At 44.8% G+C, this 23,169-nt stretch overlaps 1 protein-coding gene across 11 annotated transcripts in view; it reads right to left on the bottom strand.

The window, feature by feature from the left end:
• Positions 1-16,777, bottom strand: part of ABI1 (abl interactor 1) — a 141,942-nt gene extending 125,165 nt beyond the window's left edge. For 9 of the 11 annotated variants that reach the window (XM_060248318.1, XM_060248317.1, XM_060248316.1 and 6 more), the window contains exon 1: positions 16,300-16,626. In XM_060248318.1, coding sequence (XP_060104301.1) covers positions 16,300-16,416 — 117 coding nt within the window. In that variant the 5' untranslated portion in view covers positions 16,417-16,626. Of the gene's footprint in view, positions 1-16,299 lie in introns of all 11 variants that reach the window. The other 2 variants (XM_060248319.1, XM_060248312.1) reach the window with 1 other exon arrangement.
• Between the last annotated feature and the right edge of the window lie 6,392 nt (positions 16,778-23,169).

Here is a 23,169-nt window from a genome sequence, read left to right as displayed (position 1 = left end):
GTTTTCCCAAGGCAGTCCTATTTGCACCAGCTTCATCACATATAATCTTTTCTTAACTGTTGTTAAATTATACACAAACTCTGTGGGTATGTTTATATCAAAAGAGTTTTTAAATGATGATGGGGAAAACCACACACATACATGTGATGTGCCAAACGTACATTTGTATCTTTGCAGCCTTGCCATGGCAACAACTTCTGTCTGGAGCAGGCAGAGTTCATACTCACCAGAGCCTGCCAATCACGTTCAAGCTGCCACTGAGGGCATTAAATATTTGTACCTGGCTTTTCTACTCAATGGGGACCCAAAACAGGTTACAACATCCTTCTCCCTTCCATTTTATTTTCACAATCACCCTGTGAAATAGGCTAGGCCAGGGTGCCAAACTCATGAGGGCCAGATCTGACATAAATAAGACCTTGTCGGGCTGGGCCATGAGTGAACCTATTTAAGATTAGGTAGCAGAGATATAAACTTTTAAAGGTCACAGACAAACACAATTAAAGATTTTTTAAAAAAAATTAAAATAAAACATGCTTAAAATATTAGTGTGTTGGCCTTAAAGGTGCTTTATTTGTACTTCTCCCATGGGATCCAGGGAACTGGGCAAAGGAAGCTCTGGCTCTTTCCCTCCCTCCCCAGAGCACCAGGAGGGGGAGGAGCCTCAACCAATGGAGAAAACAGAGGTTTTGCTCTGTAGCTCCTTTGCAATTGAGCAAGCCTTACAAAGCAAGCTGAGATGCAGAAGGAAGCAAGAGAGCAGGAGAAAGAAGCAGACAAGAACCAGTTGCTCGGGGGCCTGATACGAGCCCTCTGGGGACCTGATTCAGCACCTGGGCTGCATGTTTGACACCCCTGGGCAAGGCTGAGTGAGAGTCACTGGCCCAAGGTCGCCCAGTGACCTTATATGGCAGAGTGAAGACCCATATCATTCAGATCCCAGCTTACCAGTAATTATTATACCATGCAGGCTTTCAATGGAAGGAGTCCAGTCATCTAGCAGCGGCTCTGGCAATCCACATAGTCCAATGAGATCTTCATGTTGCAGCCATAATGGTTACTGAAGCCCAGGAAAATAATTGTCCCATTGCTACTCTGTGGACATGAGGATGTGGCCAGGCATTCCCAACCTCCACAGTTACTCAGCAAAGGGGATCCACGTGCAGCTGCCAACTCTTTCTTCCAGATGTGGAGAGTTTCTTCATACCAAACCTTGTTTGATTTTTAAAGGGAAAAGCCTATTCTAATGTAGCTCAATAATCAGACAGCACTCCAGTATGCTTTAGAAAGCAGACAGCAAGGCAAGAAGGGTGCTAATTAGGGATAGTCTGTCTAAAGTATGATGTAAAGTGTGCACTAGCATTTTACACATAGGTTATTCAAAACTAAACTGGTACATATCCACCCTCAAGAAAACCACTCTTTCAACCAAGAGACAGAAGTTGCTGAGCCCAAATGAGGATAACACTCAACATGTACTGAACACAGATTCATCGTTAGGAAGTAAATCTGCTATATGTTGAGATTATCTAGTCTTCGGAATCTCTGCTATCTCACCAACACAATACAGCCTCTTCCTCATCTCTACACACAGTCCAGGGACACTTGACCTATGAAAGGTCTTATGAATGAAATTAATCTTTTGCATTCAATATAGAGAGTTTACAATTTTCTATAGTAAGGCAAGCCATGAGACTCCAGGATTACAAGCTAAAAACACTATGTACGTGCCATGGGAAGAAATTGACTATCAGTGGCACTTTGGCCAGATTCTAATGGACCACCTAACCTTGGGAAGGACCAGTGCCTAACCCTGCAAAGGTGTGTGACCATTTAGAGACTCTTTAATCAAATTATGCTTTAGCTTTTGTGCACCTGTGCATGCGTTCTAGCATTGTAAATTCAATCTACAATGGAAGACCAGAGGGACTACAGTACAACATATCACCACACAAAACTTAAATGTAACTGTCCTTGTTTTACAGAATAGGGGATCATGTACTTACATAATAATTTGAAGACCAAGCACACTTACCTAGGAAACAAGTCCTAACTGGACTTACTTCTGAGTAGGCATATTTAGGGTCAATTTGTCGAGGTCAGGCTTAAGACCAAGGGACTGTTGCAATAAGGAAATCTCTACTGCATAGGATGCCACCCCCCACCTCCATTGACAGCCCCACTGTGGTATGAAGTGAAGACAAACTTTGGTTTAGGTATGTCTCTGGATCTATCAGCACAGTATTTATTACTGAGTCTCTTTTTATCTGATGATTCACTTAGGAAGGAGAACCAATTCTGGATTTTACAGGTGACAGCAATAGCCAAAAGACTAGTTGGCGGCTGTGTTGAAAATTTAATTCTATTCCACTTTTAGAACTATGGATAGAAGGGATATTGGACTTAAGCTATGCAACACTAAACAGTGTTTTCTGGAAGAGATGTGTACTGTAAAACATAGGGATACTTGGTTGGACTTTTGCTAGTTATATGGCTTGGGTTGATCAGTGTATTTTCATTTGCTTCCCTTTCTTTTTTGTTGCACTTCCCCTTCTTTTTTTAGATTGTGGAGTGAGACAGTTGTTGGAAATTTGCTATGTATAGTCTCAATATTAAAAAAAAAAACTTTTTTAAAGAGTAGGCATGTTTAGGATTCATTTGTAAGCACAACATGTTTAAGACAACGTTTCCTGAACTGGAGAAAGGCTGCCACAGCAGGGCATGAATGTAAGTGGCAGGGCTTTTTTGTAGACAAAGCCCAGGAGGAACTTATTTGCATATTAGGCCACACCCCTGATGTTACCATGGTTTTTTGCATAGGGTGTTTTGGTAGAAAAACCCAGCAGGAAATTTGCATATTAGGCCACACACCCTGACACCAAGCCAGCCGGAATTTCATTCCTGCTAAAAAATACCCTGATAAGTGGAAGGGCCAAGATACCACTGTCTTAGTGTATTATCTTGCTAATATGCATGCATACTTTCCAAATAATTGCTTTGAAGCACAGCCTTCACAAAGATGAAATGTATGCATGTGCTGGAGAGTATTCAGGAACGAGGTAGAAAAGGAGGATGTGACACAGGAATTGTTAGTGGGATGAGAAGTGATACAGATGTACCCCAGTAACCTCAGCTAAGGAAGTCCATGTCATTAAACAAGTTTCTTGGAGTGTATCAACAGTTGGATCAGGAACAATAGGCATTATATTTCATGCTCACTGAAATGCGAATCCAGATGCTCATGTTGAGTGCATCATTCCTTATTTCAGGACTGCATTCATCCAAGATGGCCAGGCTGAAAGTGTGATTTCAAAATGTGACAAGAATTGAGACAATTGAACCTACAATTTCATAAAAATATGATCAAAAGGTTTTTTTTTAAGTAGGAGACCAGTTCTAAAATTCATTATTTATTTACTGGGCTTTAAAACACCAATGCTAAATTCATGAACTTTCAGGAATGTGGTTTGAGGATCCAGACTTGAAAGTTTTATTAGCAGTAAAACTCTTTAACTCATGGACTCTAGCAGGCACCCAGCCCAGTAATACCAAGATGTACACAACATGACTAAACACAGTCAGACTCCCCAATTGGCAACAGGGGTCTGACACAGCTGCCCAGCATACAAAGGGCACAATCATGCCTATGTTACAGTTGTCATTATTGTAGCACAACTTACTTTATAACCAGACTATCTGATTAAATTAGCTAGCTCTCCTAACACAAACTGCAAAGCACCAAAGCAAAGAATATACCTGCCCACCATGCAATAAGTTAAGTAAAGACTGCAGACAACTCTTAGGTATCCTTGCAGGCAGATTTCAAAGGCTTGTTGCTGGAGGTCACACAACATATTATCCAGGTTCTTACAGTCAAAGTAATACTCTCAAGTGTTCATTACACACTGCCTAAAATTTTCTATATCAGGCAGGTTATCTTGGTAGAATTAAAATTCACCATCAGTACATTATTAAAGTAATAGTAAAGCTGCTCATTTCTGAATTCGGGAACTCTCTCTTGAAAGACATTTGTCCGCACCTTTCTGTTGCCATTTTGTACCAGTGGGTCAAGACTTCTTAAAAATTTCACCTGCTATTCCTTCAGTGATTTCCTCCCTTCTGCCTACTGTTTGTTATGTTTTATGTGTATTTTAGCTCTGCCCTGACATGAATGGCTCAAGCTCTCTTGAACTCATCAGATCTCAGAAGCTAAGCAGGGTTGGCCCTGGTTAGTATTTGGATGGGAGACCATCAAGAAATTCCTGGGTTGCTATGCAGAGGAAAGCACTGGCAAAACCACTTCCGTTACCCTCTTGCCTTGAAAACCCTATGAGGCTGCAAGGAGTCAGCTGTGACTTGGCAACACCTCACACCCTCACATTTTAGCTCTGGTTTTAATTGTTTTACTTATGTATTTTGTTTTAATTGAATTTAAGATGTGATTTTATTGAGCATGTTTTTGTTAACCGCCTTGGTGACTCTAATGAGGGCAGAAGGGCAGGATATAAATTTTGCAAAATAAATATCAGTGAACCTTGCATTTTTAAAAGGAACAAAATTCCTAATTACCTCGACTCACAAGCAATGCCAAGTTTAACTTTCTAATTTATGTCCCATCTGACAAATGCAATAAGGCAGCCAAACATGAAAGCACATGCAGATAAAACAACAACAAATTAAAAACAGTGCATGTATTAAGCTTTGCTTCATTAGTTATGAATGCAGTTCCAGAGGAATAACTGAAGGGTGTTCTAACTTCACCAGTCACACCGGTTCATGCATTGCCATCCAATTGCGAAAACTCAGCTCTGACTCATGGAAATAACTCCCTCCTCCAAGCAGACAAAACTGGCAATCAGGGGGAAAGCTGGAGGGGGAACACTCCCGCCCCATGTCTCTTTGAATGACAAGAAGCAGAAGCCAGCGTTGTGACACAGGGTAACATCTTTCTCTCTTTTTCAGAGAGCAGCACATTGCTTACTCTAGTGGGGAAGCCTCTGGAAAAGCAACCACCGCCAAATTGCATGAACTACTGCAGTCATTACAAAGTCATTGTTATTGACTGATCAATATGAAGTAGCCACGGTGATCATTTTGGCTCACTCCTGCTTGGGGCAAGACAAGAATAAGTCAATTAGTAGAATCCTGCTTCTCTTGGCCTTATTACCTGAATTGCAAACTAGGAGGAAGGGAACACAAGCAGCGAAGTTCTCTCATTAGGAGGGTTACATGTGAATCAGGCCAGTCTTCAGCATACATCAATGATATGCCACCACTATTAATTAGACACATTGGTCACAGTTTCACGCACAGGGGTCATCTGGAGGCTGATAAACACATTAGACCGGGTATGTGACACTGCTCTCTTACTGCTGGTGGTGAAGCCCACATTCTACAGGACTTATTTTTTTTACTCCCAATAAATGCTACAATGCTTGGCTAAACACAACACTAACAACTGGAGTTAATATGTTTAATATGAAGTCACAAGTGCTGCTAAAACAATGGTGGGGCACAAACGAGCTAATGCCAAGTAACCATGAAAGAACATACTGCGAGAAAGACAGCATGCATCTGCTCTGATCCAGTACATGGGTTTAATTTTGATCTCTCGCACCAAGCTCCCTTTTCCATAGTAAAGTGAAGAGTGCTTCATCCATCAGCTGGAAAGTTATTTACTTAAGAGGGGGTCACTGTCAAGGCTAACCAGAAACCAAGTCTTCTACCTCATTTCTACAGTTGCCAGCACTGCCTTAGCAAATGGCAAATGATTTTGAGGGTGGTGTTTGAGGAGCAAATGACATCAATTCTGAGTAACATACTACATTTTTTAAAAATAATCGTTATGGTAAAGAACACTGAGGTATGGGGAAATTCCTGTAGCATTGCTTAAGATGCTATTATCCAGCCATTTTTTCTCCTACACCTGAATTTCTCAAGGGCAGGGGACTGGGGCCAAGGAAAGGGGTTCACCCACCATAAGCAAGCAAGCGGCAAGCCTGCTCATCACACAGGGTTCTCGTGAGGACTACATGGAGAACCATGTAGGGCATTATATGTTCCTTGAAGGGTGGACAGCTAAAGGTACCCATCATAACTATACTGGACCATGCTGCCAGGCTCACTGATGGGCAAGAGGGGCCTGGTACAGCTGCCCAGCAAACACAGGCAAAATCATGCATTGAAACAATCTACAGAAAAATATTTATAACTCAAGCAAATGGTGGAAGTCTTAATGGACACTTGTGATTCAGTGGGTGATTCCACACTCACGTTGGTCCGGGGTGGTTTTGGGGTGGAGCAAGCTGACAATTTCGCACCAGTTGCTCCGCGCTGACATTTTGCGCGGGGCAAACCCATGATTTGCCCCACTGCAATGTAAACCTGAAAAAAAAGATTTACACTGCGGCGGGGCAAATCACGGGTTTGCCCCGCACAAAATGGTGGCGTGGAGCAACTGGTGCAAAATTGCCAGCTTGCTCCGCCCCAAAACAGAAGCCCGCCCTGGACCAACGTGAGTGCAGAATCACCCAAATTACCAAAATATTGCTGGGGGGGGGGGAGTAGTAAACAAGGAGCCATATCTTGAGTTCTCTGCCTATACAAGAAAGCATACACATACTGCTAGTAGAGATTCTCTGTTTATACCTGCCCAGTTGTAAATTAATTACCTCCCTTCATTTCATCTAAAGATGTCTCTATTTTCCCAGCACTGAAACCAGTAAAACAAGATTTGGACATTTAAGCTAGATTTGCAATAGTTTAGTTCTACAATCTTTTCTCGATTAGTCAAATCCTAAAATCCCCACAGCATTTGCATTAACTTCCTTTATTTATATTCAGTTCCCCAGTGCTTTCCACAGTCAGCAGCTGACACACATCTTTAATTTTCTCAGCACAGTAAATTCTTCTAATGCCACCCGGCTCCTCTCAGCCCCTTCTACCAGCATTCCCCCTTCTTATTCTTCTCAGATAAGTGCTGATTACCTAGAAGGCTTATCTGACCCAGAGGGCTAGGTATACTACTATCTGGGAAACTGTTTAAAAACTGTGCTTGCGTCACTACACAGAGTAGCCAGAAGCTACTTTCCAGTACAATACAATATTGGCAGCTATAGCTTCAACAACTGGGGCAGAGGGACAGAAATATGATGATTCAAATCCATTTTCCCCCTAAGATTTGTACAAACCTTTGCATTTTATAGCGATTTCTGAATGAGAACTGGCAAGCTGATTTTAGAAGGGAGGGGGAGAAGCAGCCGCAGATGTCTGAGTAAAAAATGTAAGATATCAAACAGACTCTTTAGAATTAGGTGCCCCCAAAAGATCACCCTGTGCTTTGATTAAAGAGATGGACAAGAGATCACACTCAAACCAAGCAACACACATGGATGACAGACAACTGTGTCTGCTAGGACTATCTTGCCTTTCCCCATAATTGGGCATATAATAATTTTGTGAGTCCTGTAAGTTTTGGATTGTTGAAATTTTTGTGCATATTCTCATGCGAATAAGGGAACATTTCATACAGTAAACAAAAGGAAAACGAAGGACACACTCCAGATATATACTCAATCAAGAGATGCAGTCAGTCAGAGCTTCCTAATGAGTATACTTCAGTTTCTATCCTAGCCGTCAGCAACTCACTGGGAACACACATTCGTTTATCTTACATTTAGATATTTATACCCCACTTTTCTCCACAAGAGCCCCGTGGTGTTAAAGCTGCAGTACTGCAGTTCTAAGCTTTGCTCATGACCTGAATTCGATCCCTGGTGAAAGCTGGGTTTTCAGGTAGCCGGCTCAAGGTTGACTCAGCCTTCCATCCTTCGGAGGTCAGTAAAATGAGTACCTAGTTTGCTGTAGAGAAAGTGTAGATGACTGCGGAAGGCAATGACAAACCACCCTGTTAAAAGTCTGCCATGAAAACATGAAAGCAACGTCACCCCAGAGTCAGAAATGACTGGTGCTTGCACAGGGGACCTTCCCTTTCCTTTCTACCCAATGGGGACCCAAATTAATTTACAACCCCTCTCCTCCATTTTATCCTCACAACCACTCCTCTGTGAAGTAAGTTAGGCTGAGAGCGCAAGACCTGCCCATGGTCACCTAGTAAGCTTCCATGACAAAGCTGTAATTCCAACCTGGATCTCACAGGACTGACACTCCAACTAATACACTGTGCAATACTAAGAAGAAGAGATTGGATTTATACCCCACCCTTCGCTACCCAAAGGAGTCTCGGAGTGGCTTACAATCTCCTTTCCCTTCCCTTACCCAGAACAGACACCCTGTGAGGTAGGTGGGGCTGAGAGTCCTGACAGTAACTACTCTTTCCAGAACAGCTCTAAGAGAGTTATGACTGACCCAAAGTCACTCCAGCAGTTGCATGTGGAGGAGTAGGGAAACAAATAAGAGTCCGCACACTTTACCAAATAAGAGTGGGAAATCAAATAAGAGTCCGCACATTTAACCACTAACCAAACTTCTTCACCAAACCACTACTTCAAAATTTATCCCCTCCCACCCTCAATTTTACTTTCACGATAACTTTGTTAATGTGCGTCTGGTCCAAAAGCCAGCCTGTGAGCTTCATGACCAAGCATTTAAACTTGGGTCTCCATAGTATACATTAGAAGAAGACTGGAGATTTATATCCCGTCCTTCTCTCTGAATCAGAGACACAGAGCAGCTTACAATCTCCTATATCTTCTCCCCCTGACACTGTGAGGTGGGTGGGGCTGAGAGGACTCTCACAGCAGCTGCCATTTCAAGGAAAAGTTCTGTGATAACTATGGCTGATCCAAGGCCATTCCAGCAGTATGAAGTAGCCCCAAGTTGCAGACCACTTTACAGCAGCAAAGCATTTGATGCAATGCTTTTATTTTACAGCAATGCCACATATCCTTTTACAGTACAGCACCTTGAACTATTTTCCAGAAGGACCCATGAGAAAGCCGGAGTCCAACAGCCTTCTTAGTTCTACAATTACCTGTAATGAGTTGAAACTGAGGCAGACAACTGTTGCAGGGATTTCATTCTTGGGCTCCAGCCCATGAGCACATATACAGAGAGCCCTACATTCTCTTGTGTGTCTGAATCACTAATCCTGGGGCAGCAGGACAGACACTGACCCTTCTGAGCAAATCAATCCTCTAGGAAAGTAATCTCCATACTAGACCAACTGCAGAACAGATGGGCTTTGTGCAACTGCTGATGTACGGTAAAAATCAAATCAGTATTATCAACGTTTATCGCTTTATGGTGAATTGGGCTAAACCCACATCAAGCAGCAAAATTAGATATTAGCCTAAAAAATGGCACTCCGCTCCTCCTTGCGCAGCCGTCCTTATTTAAGTTGCACTGATTGACAGCCACTTTTGCATTCACAGAAGGGTGCGGGGAGAAATTCAAGATGAAGTCATGGCAGGGAACAAGGCAGAGACAGACAAATCAGGGTAAAAGCACATGTCCTTAAACCTATTTGAAAACAGCACACAATAACACAACCAGTCTGTCACAATTATGCTCAAGTACAGAGGGGGAAGAGAGAGGGGGGAACACCCCAACAGGTCAAAACATGAGCTGCGGTTACCACACCACTGTATTTGTCATATTTCCCATGAGTAACACCAAAAGCAACCTCGCCTTTTTCTAGCATTTCTATCAGCAGCTTCCTTTGGGTGGAGCAAGAAAGCTCCGAAGGAGGGGGAGTGGAAGAAACCTTAACCCTTTCTCATTACAAACAGCCAGAAAATACTTCAAATGTTAGGCAACAGGAATACCGAGAGTTAAAACTTTTTCCCCCCCCAAAGCCCACCATAGTTTAAACAGGAAAAAGAAAAAAGAGAATTTTTCTTGCAAAGGAATATTCAAACTACATTTTAAATTTAGCAAACTCTTCTTTGTTTCCAAAATTACAGGGAAACTGTTTGCAGGTTGCTTACTCCCAGGAATGGGGCTTACTCAAAAGAAAACCTTAACACTGTAACTGCTATAACATGAACACACCTGGGAAGGAGGTAATTAGCAATAACAGTTAGCAATAGGTCTGCCCTAGCACACTAGAAATTATTAGTCCCAAATTAGATCCCTGTTAAACTGAAGGGGAGGGGGGAGACATGCAGTAAATTCCAGACAGTCCTGAGAGGAATTCATGCTAAGTTACTTGCCAGGAGAACTTCTGCAGTACTGAGAGAGTACTTTCTGTTCCCTTGGATGGATACTGTACTTGACATCCATTCTCTGTCAGTTGAGCTGCAAGTAGGCAATGGTGGGTTTTCCCTTGGGTGGGGAAGTTTTCTTACAACTAATCTTACCCGTAGAACTATGCAGGCTCTCTCTTTCATCCCTTCTATTTACTGGATGAGTTTAACAGGGCTGGCCCTGCCACTAGGCAAGCTAGGTGATTGTCTAGGGCGCTGGCCTTCTGGGTGCACCAAACTGGGCACCCCATGTGACTTGATGACATTATCAGTGAGGGGAGCACCAGAAGTTAGCCTTGCCTTGGGTGACAAACTATCTAGGGCCAGTCCTGGACGTTAATATTATTGCTCTTCTGGGTGACCAGGAAACCAATGTAATAAAAGGGGTGGGGGAAATTAAGTAAGCACATAGTGGTATAAACCCATATTTATTAAGAAAAAAATGTGAAGAGTTCAAGGACATTTTGAGCTCATATTTTTTTTCCTAGGAAAGAGAGTAATTATTAGTTTCAGAAGCCTTCCAAAAACAGTAGCAAGACATTTAAGAAGATATTATGCAGCAGAGTCAGTGTAGTGTAATAGTTAGACCATGGGTGTCAAACATGTGGCCCGGGGGCCGAATCAGACCCCCAAGAAACTGGCTGTCATCTGCTTCCTTCTCCCTATATCTTGGGTCTTTCTGCATAACAGCTTGCTTTGCCAGGTCTGCTCAACTGCACAGGAGTTACAGAGCAAAACCTCTATTTTCTCCATTGGCCGAGGCTCCTTCCTTGGGGAGAAAGGGGAGGAAGGATAGCTTGCTTTGTTATTATTTATTATTATTATTATTACTTGCTTTGTCAAGCTCTCTCAATTGCACAGCAGAGCTATTGAGCCAAGCCTCTCTTCCTTCTATTGACTGAGGTTCCCCCCCCCTCGGCCCCTGGGGAAGGAAGGAAAGAGCCAGAGATACCTTTGCCCAGTTCCCTGGATCCCATGAGAGAAATACAAAGAAAGCAGCTTTATGACCAGCAAGTGCTAATATTTTAAGCAAGTTTTTTTAAAAAAATCTTTTATTGTGTTTGTCTGTGTCCTTTATAAAGTTTATATCTCTGCTACATAATCTTAAATAGGTGCACATGTGGACCACTCTGACATAGCCTGGCCCAACAAGGTCTCATTTATGCCACGTTTGCCCTCATAACAAATGAGTTCGACACCCCTGAGTTAGACTGTCAGACTAGGATTTGGGCGATCCAAATTCAGATCTCTGCTGTGCCACAGAAGCTTGCTGGGTGATCTTGGGTCAGCAACATACAATTAGCCAAACCTACCTCCCAGTGTTTTTACAATGATAAAACAGAGAGGAGAATGATGTAAGCTGCTTTGGGTCCCCAACAGTGAGAAGGTGGAATACAAAGGAAATAAATGAGACATTATCAGCATGCCACCCAGTTTAATGTATGTGTCACAGTGCCATTTAAACTGCATGTCCAGCATTTACTTACATAGAAGCAGGCCTTGAATTCAGCAGGAACTCACAGGAGTGCAGCTCCTGAACCTTTCTAAGGGGTCCCCCTCCTTCTCCCCACTTACCTTGTCCACTGAATAGTAAGTATAGCTGCATAACAATCCCTGGATTAGGAGAGTGGGCAGCCAGCCAGCCACCAACTTTGCCACACCCCCAGAAACCCTCATTAACCCCTGGAGAAACCCACACCACCCTTTCTCCACTTATGTGATTTTGGGCTGCAAATGGCTTGCTGGCCTTTTGACTTGGGGGGGCTGGCAGCAAGGAGAGCCCCAGGTGAGTGAAGCCTGGTTGGGCTGTCTGGATCTCTAGCCAGCCCACAAAGGCCTCGCTTGCCCTGGGCTCTCCTTTCTTGCATCAGGTTGCTGTTGGCTGGTGGGGAGGCAGCATATGCCATTGAGTTATGCTAATGAGCTCCACCACCTATTTTTCTGCAAAATGACCCCCTGCATAGAAGAATGGTTTAAGAGTCACGGGCAAGGGACCTACTGCAAAGAGAAATTATAACTGGTCCTATCCCAGGGCTTGAGATAGTTAACAGCAAATATGGAGGTAGTAGAAAGTGCCATTGCCACATCTATCTTATGGCAACATCGTAGATTTTTCAAAGCAAGAGATAAACAGAGATGGTTTGCCATTGCCTACCTCTGTGTAGCAATTCTGGACTTCCTTGGTGATCTTCCATCCAAATACTAACCAGGGCTGTCCCTGCTTAGCTTCCAAGACTTGATGAGACTGAGCTAGTCTGGGCCATCCAGTTCAGGGCAAAATAAATGTTCCCACTTCTAGCACTACAACTTAGCACTTATACCAGGGCTGGTCAAACTGTGGGTCTTGAGAGCCAGTTTGGTGCAGTGGTTAAGTGTGTGTGAATTCTTATCTGGGAGAACCGGGTTTGATTCCCCACTCCTCCACTTGCACCTGCTAGCATGGCCTTGGGCCAGCCATAGCTCTGGCAGAGGTTGTCCTTGAAAGGGCAGCTGCTGTGAGAGCCCTCTCAGCCCCACCCCACCTCACAGGGTGTCTGTTGTGGGGGAGGAAGGTAAAGGAGATTGTGAGCCGCTCTGAGACTCTGAGTGGAGGGCGGAATATAAATCCAATGTCTTCTTCTTCTCTTTCATACATATTGTGTGGCTCTTGAAGCCCCCACTGTCCCATTGGCCAGCTTGGAGAAGGCATTTTCCTCTAAATTACTTTCCCAAGCCGGCAGCTTAGAGAATGCATTTGAGGTTAAAATTGCTTTCTTTCCACTTCTCCCTCCCTCCTGCCATCTATTTTCATTTCTTCCTTCCTTGGGTTGTGTTCAAAAATCCCTAGAGACTTTGGGGGTGGATCTGGGAGATGGTGGGGTTTGGGGAGGGGCCTTTGTATGGTACAATGCCATAGAGTCCACCCTCCAAAGCAGCCATTTTCTCCAGAGGAGCAGATCTCTGCCAGTTGGAGATAAGACACAAAGTGGGAGATCTCCACGACCCACCTTATGTCTGCTTTCCTTGTAGCTCTCAAGCATTTTGTTTATTCTATGTGACGTTAAGCATGTTTGGCCACCCCTGGCTTACACAGTACTTTCCTTAAATGCTGCTCAGCTACCCAGCACCACTACCAGTGAGACTAGTATTATCCCCACACTGCAATCTAAGGGTGAAAAATAAGGGACAACCTGGAATTTAGCATATGCCCCGCAGCCAAAAGCAACTCTGGGCAAGCAGGCCTCACTCCCCTGGGCAACCCCACCCCCCCAGGCAAAAGGCCAGCAAGCCACCCGCCACCCCAAATCGCGTAAGAAGTGGAGAAAGGGTGGGGTGGGCTTTTCCAGGGGTTAATGAGGGCTGCTGGGGGAGTGGCAAAGCCCCTGGTGACTGGCTGGCTGGCTGCCCACTCTCCTAATCCAGGGATTGTTATGCAGCTGCACCTACTATTCAATGGACAATGTAGGTAGAGAGGACAGTCAGAAAGGTCCAGGAGCTGCACTCCTGTGAGCTCCTGCTGAATCTGAGCCCTGGATATGAGAATGAGATCTGCACAAGTTCCTCATGCTCAGAGGCAAAGACAACTCCCCCTAACACAGTTCCCCTTTGAGTGTTACCAACAAGAGACCAGCTGACAGGTGTTTCCCCCACTGTGGAAAGCTTGACAGTGCCTGTAGGCAACATCCAAAGCCCATTCACAGTCATCCCAGTCCTTCACTTTGGAATCTATTACAAAGCACTTAGTTTCCCAGTGTCTAATAGAGAAACCCACATACAGCAGGGGTGGCCAACGGTAGCTCTCCAGATTTTTTTTTTTGCCTACAGCTCCCATCAGCCCCAGCCAGCATGGCCAATGGCTGGGCCTGATGGGAGTTGTAGGCAAAAAACATCTGGAGAGCTACCATTGGCCACCCCTGTCATAAAGTCATTTATCTTAAAAAAAAACAAAAACAAACCAACCATGTTCATTCAATTAATGAATACAAACTGTCTGCTCCTACCCACTATGGTGAGGACAGAAAAACTCCTAACAGGACAATATATGTTATCTTGTTTCCTATATGGGGGGAAGAGATACTTTGAAGCCAAGCACTACCTGTAACTTTTGGCTACTTCGATGTGTGTAAATGTAGCTCTCAGACTGCATTAGACACTAGGCGTGAACAGGTCATTCTGAACAGGAAAAAGCATCCAGGGATGGCCCATCTCTTGCTTAAAGAGAGAAGAATTCAGCTGAGGGAAATATCAGAACTCAGCTGAGGAGACAATTCACAGGAATACAGAACGTGAAGAATCAAGCTGCTCTCTTTATCCATACGGCCACTTGTGGTGAAAAATTAATTCCCATCCCCTCTTTTTTACAAGGATCTGCTACCATCACATTAGTTTGTCCATGATCCATGGCCAGGGACCAAGTTATAAAGCTACAGAGAATGGAGAAATGTCAAGTAGCAACAGTACAGACAGCAGGGAAATGGCCATGTTTTTCCCAGAATGCCATGCACAGCAGGAGACATACAGGAGACAATTAGTAGAGAACTCTGCATGCAGACAATTAAGAAGGCAGTTAAAGCAGAAGACAAGGCCAGTGTACAAAAATTACTTGGGAACAAGGAATGTTAAAGTACAGATCTGCATCTAGGCAAACATATACAGCATTCAACAGGTTTCATGTTGCTTTTATCTAGATAAAACGGGGACTGTGTATAATCTGCATTGTTATAAAATTATTTTGAAAGCAATAGCTTAAAAAGTGGTTTTGCAGCAACCACATTAAGAAACAGGGCTGTAGTGAAGCTGGGGAAAAACAGACCAGGAATAATTTTTTAAAATATTCATTTCCTCACTAATTATAATATTCACATGCTAGAGTCTCTATCCCTACAAGCTACTGCCATAGAATGTTTTTAATTATGAAAGAAGTTGGTTCATCCACTGGCGAGAGGTATCCATGCACATGAAAATATCACACTGTCCTTTTACTAACTATACACCTGTGGTTCAATTCTCCCAAACGCTGATCATTTTAGCAATCTACTATCACTACAGTGCCATGCCAGGAGTGCAATCCATTTAGTCTCGGCAAAAAACTACATGCCAAATATTAAATAAACAACGTCCATGGGGAATTCACTTACATTATTAAATTACATGAAGTGATCCGGAGTGTGTGCGCGCATGTATGAGGGTTCTCTCCCCCCCCCCGCCCCGCCTTCCCTTTTCCCTCTCAAATATACATTTTTAAGATTGCTTCACACTGCCACCTTACCGCGCTAAGCAATTTTTCACAACCCACTTCAGAACCCTTTCACAACAGGTATTTTAGCATATAAGCCTCCCGCTTGCCTTTCTAAAAAAAACCAAAGCACCCCCCAGACCGATATAATGTTCTCTAAATCCCAGTGGGTCATCCAAATCGTGCTTTTTAAAAACGAAAACACACGCGCGCAACTTATGGCAATGTTGTAGGTTTGTCAGATCCCAAAAGAGGATCTAATGGGCAGGCACACACATACACACAGAGCGACAGAACCAGAGAGTCCAATTCGTTCCGAAGAAGAGAAACATTCAAAGCCTTTCTTAACCGTGTACCATCTTACCACCACTACGCACTCTTCTCCCCCCCCCACACCCCGCTTCACAACAAAACACACACAGCGAGAGGGGTCTGTACAGTGTGCCTCATCATAAATAACCAGAAAGACACACCCTCCGATCTCCACTGACCACATTATTGCCCTCCGGTTCCCCACCACCCTCCACGAAACCAGAAGCTGAGGTTGGTGGGACTGACTGAAGGAAGAGGAGGAGGAAACCTCGTTTGGTTCAAAAGTTTAAAAGGGGGAAAAAAGGGGGGACATGGTGGGAAGGGGGGCGAGGGAAGTGCTCGATGCCAGATATATCTGAGGAGGCTTGCTGGAGATAACACAGTGCCCCAGAGGCTGCTCGGTCGGTGCCTCTCGCAACAGTCATTGCCCATTTCCTGTAACAGCCAGAGCGGCTGGCTTTTTCTTTCTCCATTAAGGCGAGGAAGGAAGGAAGGCAGGAAAGGGAGCCAGCCGCGACTGGCCCCCTCGAGAAGGCGCAGAACCCGCAAGCCAGGCTGGACTCTTACCTGGATGTAGTTGTTCTCGCAGTAGTCGGCGACCCTGGTGAGGTTCTGGTAGCTCTCGAGCAAAGCCCGCTTGCCAGAAGGGATTTCCTCTTCTAGTAACATCTGCAGCTCTGCCATTTTCCTCCCCTCCTCATCGCTTCCTCTTGCATTAAAGAGACAGCGGGAGCGCCACAAGCTTCCCCAACCCGCCTGGTATTGTGGGATTCCTCCGCCTCGCCTCGCTTTCGCGAGAGAGACTTCGCTGCTTTCTCCACCCACCCGCTCGGCTCGGGCTCCTCGCAGCCGCCGCCACCTCCTCCTCCTCTTCCTCCCCCCGAGCTGTGGGAAAACGCCGCCGCCAAGCTTGCCGGGAGTTGTAGTTGTAACTTTACCTGCCCCGCAAAGCTAGCCTGCTAGTCCCTGCGCTTGGGGACGGCGCGCGCGGCTCTCCCAGGTGGGTCTTCGTGGATCGTGGAAAGTTGTCCCAGGATTCCAAGCTGAAGGGAGAAAGGCGGATTCTTTGCAATAGTCGTTTCTGGCCTAGGTGGGTCCAGTGACGTTGTGACTCTTCCCCCCCCCCCCCCCCATCAAATCTGACAAAGTAGAAGCACTCCTAAACAATAGTAACAAGGCACACGCGCGAGAGATAGGACACTACGAAAACAAATTATTCTGTTATTACTGAGGCTTACTGCGCTTTTTACCCTCGCAGGATTTTGGCACTGGTGGGATTCGTCGCGGAATATACAATGTTTCAGCCAATAGCCAGTTGCTGTTTTGATCTAAAAGGGTGCAGGAGGAGCAAGTCTGACTAAATGACAAGTTTGAGAAATAGATACGTGTCTTGTTAAATGTTTACACAGTTTTCCGCTGGATCTTCCGGATAGTGTATATAAATAGATAGTTCCTAGTGAAGCACAGAAACAAGGTATTTGTGCTGTTGCTTTTCTAACACTCTAGTTTGAACCATTGAGGTATATCTAATTACAGCTTGTCTGATATTTTGGTTCAAAATATATACCGTACATATTGTTTTCATTATTTATTGCTTACTTCATGCTTATTACAACCCACAGAAAATGGAGAGAGTTTTATCTATCGGTGGCATGTAGAAAAACTTGTCTTTGTAAGTTCATTCAAAGAAAACCTCAAAAGCAAGCCTAAAGGGAACTGACTGTACTCCATGATGCACAGAACATACAAGGCTGAAGGAGCGAAAACTAGAAATTGTTGGAAGTACCAAATGTGATGTGTCCCTGTGTCTCAGACCTCCAGAAGCAAGTGACCATAGAGTAGCAGGTAGTTAAGCAAGCACTAAGCATCTTCCTGTTTACTCTCTACTGTCACTCAATCTCTTTTGAGTGTAGATCAACACTCTAGGCCAGGGAAAGGCAACCTCCTTCCTTCCCATTCTCTTGCACACAAGAGATGCCTGTCTGCAGGGCTGTCTGCAGGTAGAAAATGTCCAGCAGGAACTCATTTACATATCAGGCCACACACCCTGACATCACCATTGTTGCACATACATAGTTGGCATACAACTTACTGGCATTTAAGAACTGTGGAGGAAGGCCGTCATCATCAGAATAGCACCGAATTAATAGACTGCTTCTGTTTTTTCTGTTTTAATTGTTTTTAAATTATTATTGAATATGTCCTTTTAATATTTACTAATGTTATTGTTCTTCGATTTTATGTTGTAAGCCGCCCTGAGCCCGCCTCAGTGGGGAGGGCGGGATATAAATAAATAAAATAAATAAATAAATAAGGCTTTTTGCAGAAAAAGCCCAACAGGGACTCATTTGCATATTAGGCCACACACTCCTGACTCCAAGCCAGCCGGAACTGAGTTCCTGTGCATTCCTGCTAAAAAAAAAAAGCCCTGCCTGTCTGTACATCCACTCCCATCTGTTAGCTAGATAGCATAGGAACTGTCTCTTTTTCTTTACCCTGTACTATCAAACGCATCTTTAGAATAAAGAAGACATTCTTTTGTTTCAGCTTGAAACCTTACACTGAGTAACTTTGTAACCTTGCAAGCAGGTGGTTAGGTCTGATCTGAGCACTACTGCATTAAAGCCTTGTGCAATCTGCTAACTAAAGAACACTTCCTACAGAAATTAGGAAAGTGGCGTGTTCAAGCTTAAAATGTCCTGGAGAAAGAAAGTTGAGGAGAGGCATTTCCAAACCATTTCTTTCACCAGGATTCCTCATAGGTCCCCAACATGTTCCCACTAACAGGCCCAGCCCTGCCAGTAGACAAACTAGGTGACTGCTTAGGGCGCCAGCCTTCTAGGGGCACTGAATTGGGTGCCTACAAGTGATTCAGTTATGTTATCAGTGTGGGAGGGGGTGTGTGCCAAACGTTAGCCTTGCCTAGGGTGCCAAACAGTCCAGGGACGGCCCTGCCCACTAATAGCAAAAACCCACCCATAGTGTTTTTGCATATTTTACAAAAGTATCCATTTATTAAAAAGGAAATTCTTCAAGAAAAAAACAGTCTGTTGAGGAGAAAGGAGGCTCATTGTCCCAGGGCCAGAGTCCACAACCATTTTGAGCCTGCAGGCACATTTAGAATTCTGATGGTGGGCACGGCAACAAAATGGCTGCCACAAAATGACTACTGCAGGGGGTGGAGACAGCCATGAAATGATTGCCACAGGACTGGCCTGCTTAAATCCCCAGGAGTTTGGGGGAAAGACAGATTTGGGGGGATTTTCCTCTGTTTCTTGCACAAATGCTTGTGCTTCCCAAATGGGTCACTTTAAATTTGTACACTCATGGTCCCATATGCCACAGAGCAGCAAGCCAAGGCTACCCACAAGCAATGCAGGAGTTCCTGCATATTTGGGGAGAATGTCCCAGGTGTGCAGAAAGATAGTTTATAAAACAGAGCAAAGATTTCCAAGCTCATTGTCCTTTGTGGAACTGGGAATTTTGGAGGAAGCCAAATGTCCATTCAAAGAACCAAGGAAACAAACAAAAGGAAAGGGCAAAGTGGCTTCCTGAAGCTAATACTCTGTAGCAGGGGTGGCCAAACTGTGGCCCCCACTGCCCCATTGCTGGCTTGGCGAAGGCATTTGTCTCTTTAAATCACCTTTTCAAGCCAAGCCAGCTGGCAGCTTGGATAATGCATTTAAAGTTCAGGTTGCTTTCTTTCCACCTCTCCCTCCCTCCCTCCCTCCCCCTCCCCTCATCTATTTGCCTGCCTTCCTGTCTTGCAGCTCTCAAACATCTGACATTTATTCTCTGTGGCTCTTACATTAAGCAAGTTTGGCCACCCCTGCTCTATAATCTCTTGGAAGGAAAATGTTGGGGTTCAGGGGAATAAACAATTGGGAAATCCTTCCTATAGACAAGAAACATTTGACTACTGAAATCTAGGGCTAAATGAGCATCATTATCACTAGACCCTAAACTTCCACAGTAAGAGCTTCAGAAGAGTTGTGTGATAGTGGGGGTGGATTTGCCAATGCGATCACTTGCAGACTCATAAGACTGCATACATACAAATGCACAAAAACACCCCTTTGCCATGCAGGCAGCAGCAGCAAGTGGAGCAGGAGCAGAGCAGGGATGGTGTCTTCCTCATACTTCTTCCCAGGACCATCAATTTGGTGTAGTGGTTAAGTGTGCTGACTCTTGTCTGGGAGAACCGGGTTTGATTCCCCACTCCTGCACTTGCAGCTGCTAGAATGGCCTTGGGTTAGCCATAGCTATTGCAGGAGCCCTTTCAGCCCCACTACCTCACAGGGTATCTGTTGTGGGGGGGGGGGAGATATAGGAGATTGTAAACCACTCTGATTCAGAGAGAAGGGTGGGGTATAAATCTGCAGTCTTCTTCTTCAGCTGCTGCCACCCCTCCCCCTTTCCCTCTCTGCAAAAGCACAAATATGACAGAGATTGTGCTGAGTCCCCCGGCAACCTGGCAGTATCCCTTCCCTTTCCCAACTAAGACACACTGCAAAGCTGCTGGTTGAGAAATTCTAGGAGATTTGGGGTGGATTTCAGGATGGAACCTGAGGATGGTGGGGCTTGGGGAGATGAGGGCCCCCCAGCAGGGTAAAATACCAAACAGTCCATCCTTCCAAAAAGCCACTCTCTCCAGGAGAACTGATCTCTGCTTTTGCAGATCAGCTGCAATTCTGGGAGCTCTCCAGACACTACCAGGAAGTTGGCAGCCCTGTCCTCAGAGGACTGGGGAGGGGGGAATGCAGGGCTAGCTCTGCAGTTCTGATGGTGGCGCTTTGCTCTGCCCCCTTTCTGCAGTGGCTACAGATGAAGCATCCACATGGAGCCACCATGCAATTTCTCCTGTGATCCAGATCAAAGGAGGTGTTTCTTTGATCTTGTTCAAAGGGGAGAGCCCCAGGGAGCCCATGAGCCCGGTTCAGAAGGAGCAGGACATTTTATGAATGCTCTCTTTAAACTGGGGGCTTCCTGTATTCCCCTTCTTAGGTGGAAGCAGCCTTGGACATGACATGAGCATCTTGCACAGCTCCTGGGCTTGTGTAAATTTTTGAAACTCAGGTGGGAAATACAAAATCCGTAGCTGCTCTCAGCAGCAGTGAGTGATAGGGCTGCAGTAGGGGGGAGAGATAACAAGAATTTGAAACAGTGGTACACACAAACTGCAGCCTTGAGTCTAAACTACATGTGATGTTTAACACATGATCGCCATGGGGACTGGTAGCCAAACAGATGGAAGCTCATGTCTCAAGGGCCGGTGGGGCCTGATTTAGACTGGGCCTATAGCACTAGGAGTGGAGGACTCCAGCCAACATGAAACAGCCCCAGGAGGGTATTGTTTACCCCATGAGAGGCTGTATGTGCACAGATTTGGGATTGGCAACCCTAGGGATGTTTCAGGTTGGGGAAATGGCACCAAGGCACAGCTGTTGTCCTCCTATAAGTCCTTGAGGCGATTACATATTAAATGTAACATGTAGTTTACTTGTGTCTCAAGGGTGAACAGAAAGTGATAGAAGGATGAGAGTGGTGGTATTTCTTCACTGCAATTCTCCTTTCACTATCTATGCTAGGCCACCATGGTGCCCAATTTAGGGTTGCCAAGCCCCAGTTGGGGGGCAGGGGATCCCCTGGTTTGGAGGCCCTCTCCCCACTTCAGGGTTATTAGAAAGCAAGTGGGCAAGGTTGAATATCTGCTGTTCACTCTATTATGAGACCAATTCCCATAGGGTATAATCCGTAGGTATCTGGGACTCGGGGGGCTGTTTTTTGAGGTAGGGGCACCAGATTTTCAGCATAGCATCTGGTGCCTCTCCTCAAAAAACCTTCCATGTTTCAAAAAGATTGGACCAGGGGGTCCAGTTCTATGGTCCCTAACAGAAGGTGCCCCCATTATTTCCAGTGAAGGGAAGGCATTTAAAAGGAGTGCAGTCTCTTTAAACGTGATGGCCAGAACTCCCTTCAGAGTTCAATTGTGCTTGTCACAACCTTGCTTCCTGCTCCACCTTCAAAGTCCCCAGAAATTTCCCGAGTCCACCCTGGCAACACTAGGGCCTATGGTTGCTATGGCACCCACCATGTGATTTAGGGAACTAGGTAGGGCCATTGTGAAGGCAGGCTAGTGGCTGGCTGCCTTTATGCAAATAAAGGCGTTATCTGCCTTAATGTACTGTTCTCTGTGTTTTGTGTGTGTGTGTTACTCTGCTCCTCTTGGTGTTCTCTGTGTGTGTTTTATTTGCCCTTTCACCAGCTGGTTGTCCATCTTATCTATGTATTCCATCCACCTTGGGCTTCTTCTTGCTCTCTCTCTGTTTATGTTTGACCTTAACCTTCATCTTATGTGTATGTGTGCTTGGCAGCATTGCCAGCTTTCAGGTGGGGGCTGGGGATCTCCCGGAATCACATCTGATCTCCAGATGACAGAGATTAGTTCCCCTGGAGAAAATGGCTGCTTTGGAGAATGGACTCTGTATCATTACACCCCACGGAGGTCCTGCCCCTCCCTAAGCTCACCCTTCCCAAGCTCCAGCCCCACATCTCCAGGAATTTCCCAACTCAGAGTTGGCAACCATTTCAAAGCTGGCAACTGAACTCTTATCTAGATATGTATCTAAACAGAATTACACCCTTGCCTTTCTTAATCCATTGAAGTCAATGGGCTCTGAAGGGTGTGACTCAGTTGAGGATTGCACTATCATTTCCCTCTGGTTCTCTGCGATGAGAGGCTACATGTTGCTCCCAACCCACCAAAATCCCAAATGGCCCTTCTGGTTGCAGGACTGGAACCATTACTAGGGTACACTGAAATCTGTACTACATACAATTACTTCTTCTTCTTCTGGCACTAATTGGCATTCTCGCTGGTGACTTCTGCAGAAAAAGAAAAAGCCGAGGATTCTGGGAGAGCCTCGGATTGGAATGTCCTGTCACGATCCTTTTGATGTTCTTTCCATATGAAAATCAATCAGCATGGAGCCATAAGCAAAGCAGATGGTGAGGTTACGTAATCAAGGCTGCCATCCTAAACTGCACTGTGCCAGCTACAGAGTCACAGTCTTGGTAACATGGTAAAGAAGTATTTGTTGAGAAGAAGAATATGCCTTGCTACAAACTCCTGTGATGCATTGTCAGAATTCACAGAGGGTCTTCAACATTTCTACTTTTATCTTATTTCGTCAGTATTAATTCACCCCTCTTATAAATGTGAAGAAATGTCTAGAACGGGGGCGACGGTGCATGCAAAATGCCTCTAAATTATTTCACTACGGATAAATGGGATCTATTTAGTGTCACATTTTGACTGCAAGTTAGATCGCATGCAGTTAGACTTCTTAGTTAGTATGGATTATTAGTGTGATCTGAACACCTTGTTTGTTTAAAACATTTCTTGGCCACCTTTTACATAGTAGAACTCAAGGTGAC

Source organism: Heteronotia binoei, chromosome 10 (assembly GCF_032191835.1).
Source record: "Heteronotia binoei isolate CCM8104 ecotype False Entrance Well chromosome 10, APGP_CSIRO_Hbin_v1, whole genome shotgun sequence".
Classification (NCBI taxonomy): Eukaryota; Metazoa; Chordata; class Lepidosauria; order Squamata; family Gekkonidae; genus Heteronotia; species Heteronotia binoei.
The sequence above is the reverse complement of the archived record's forward strand: the minus strand, read 5'-3'. Positions and strand labels throughout refer to the sequence as shown.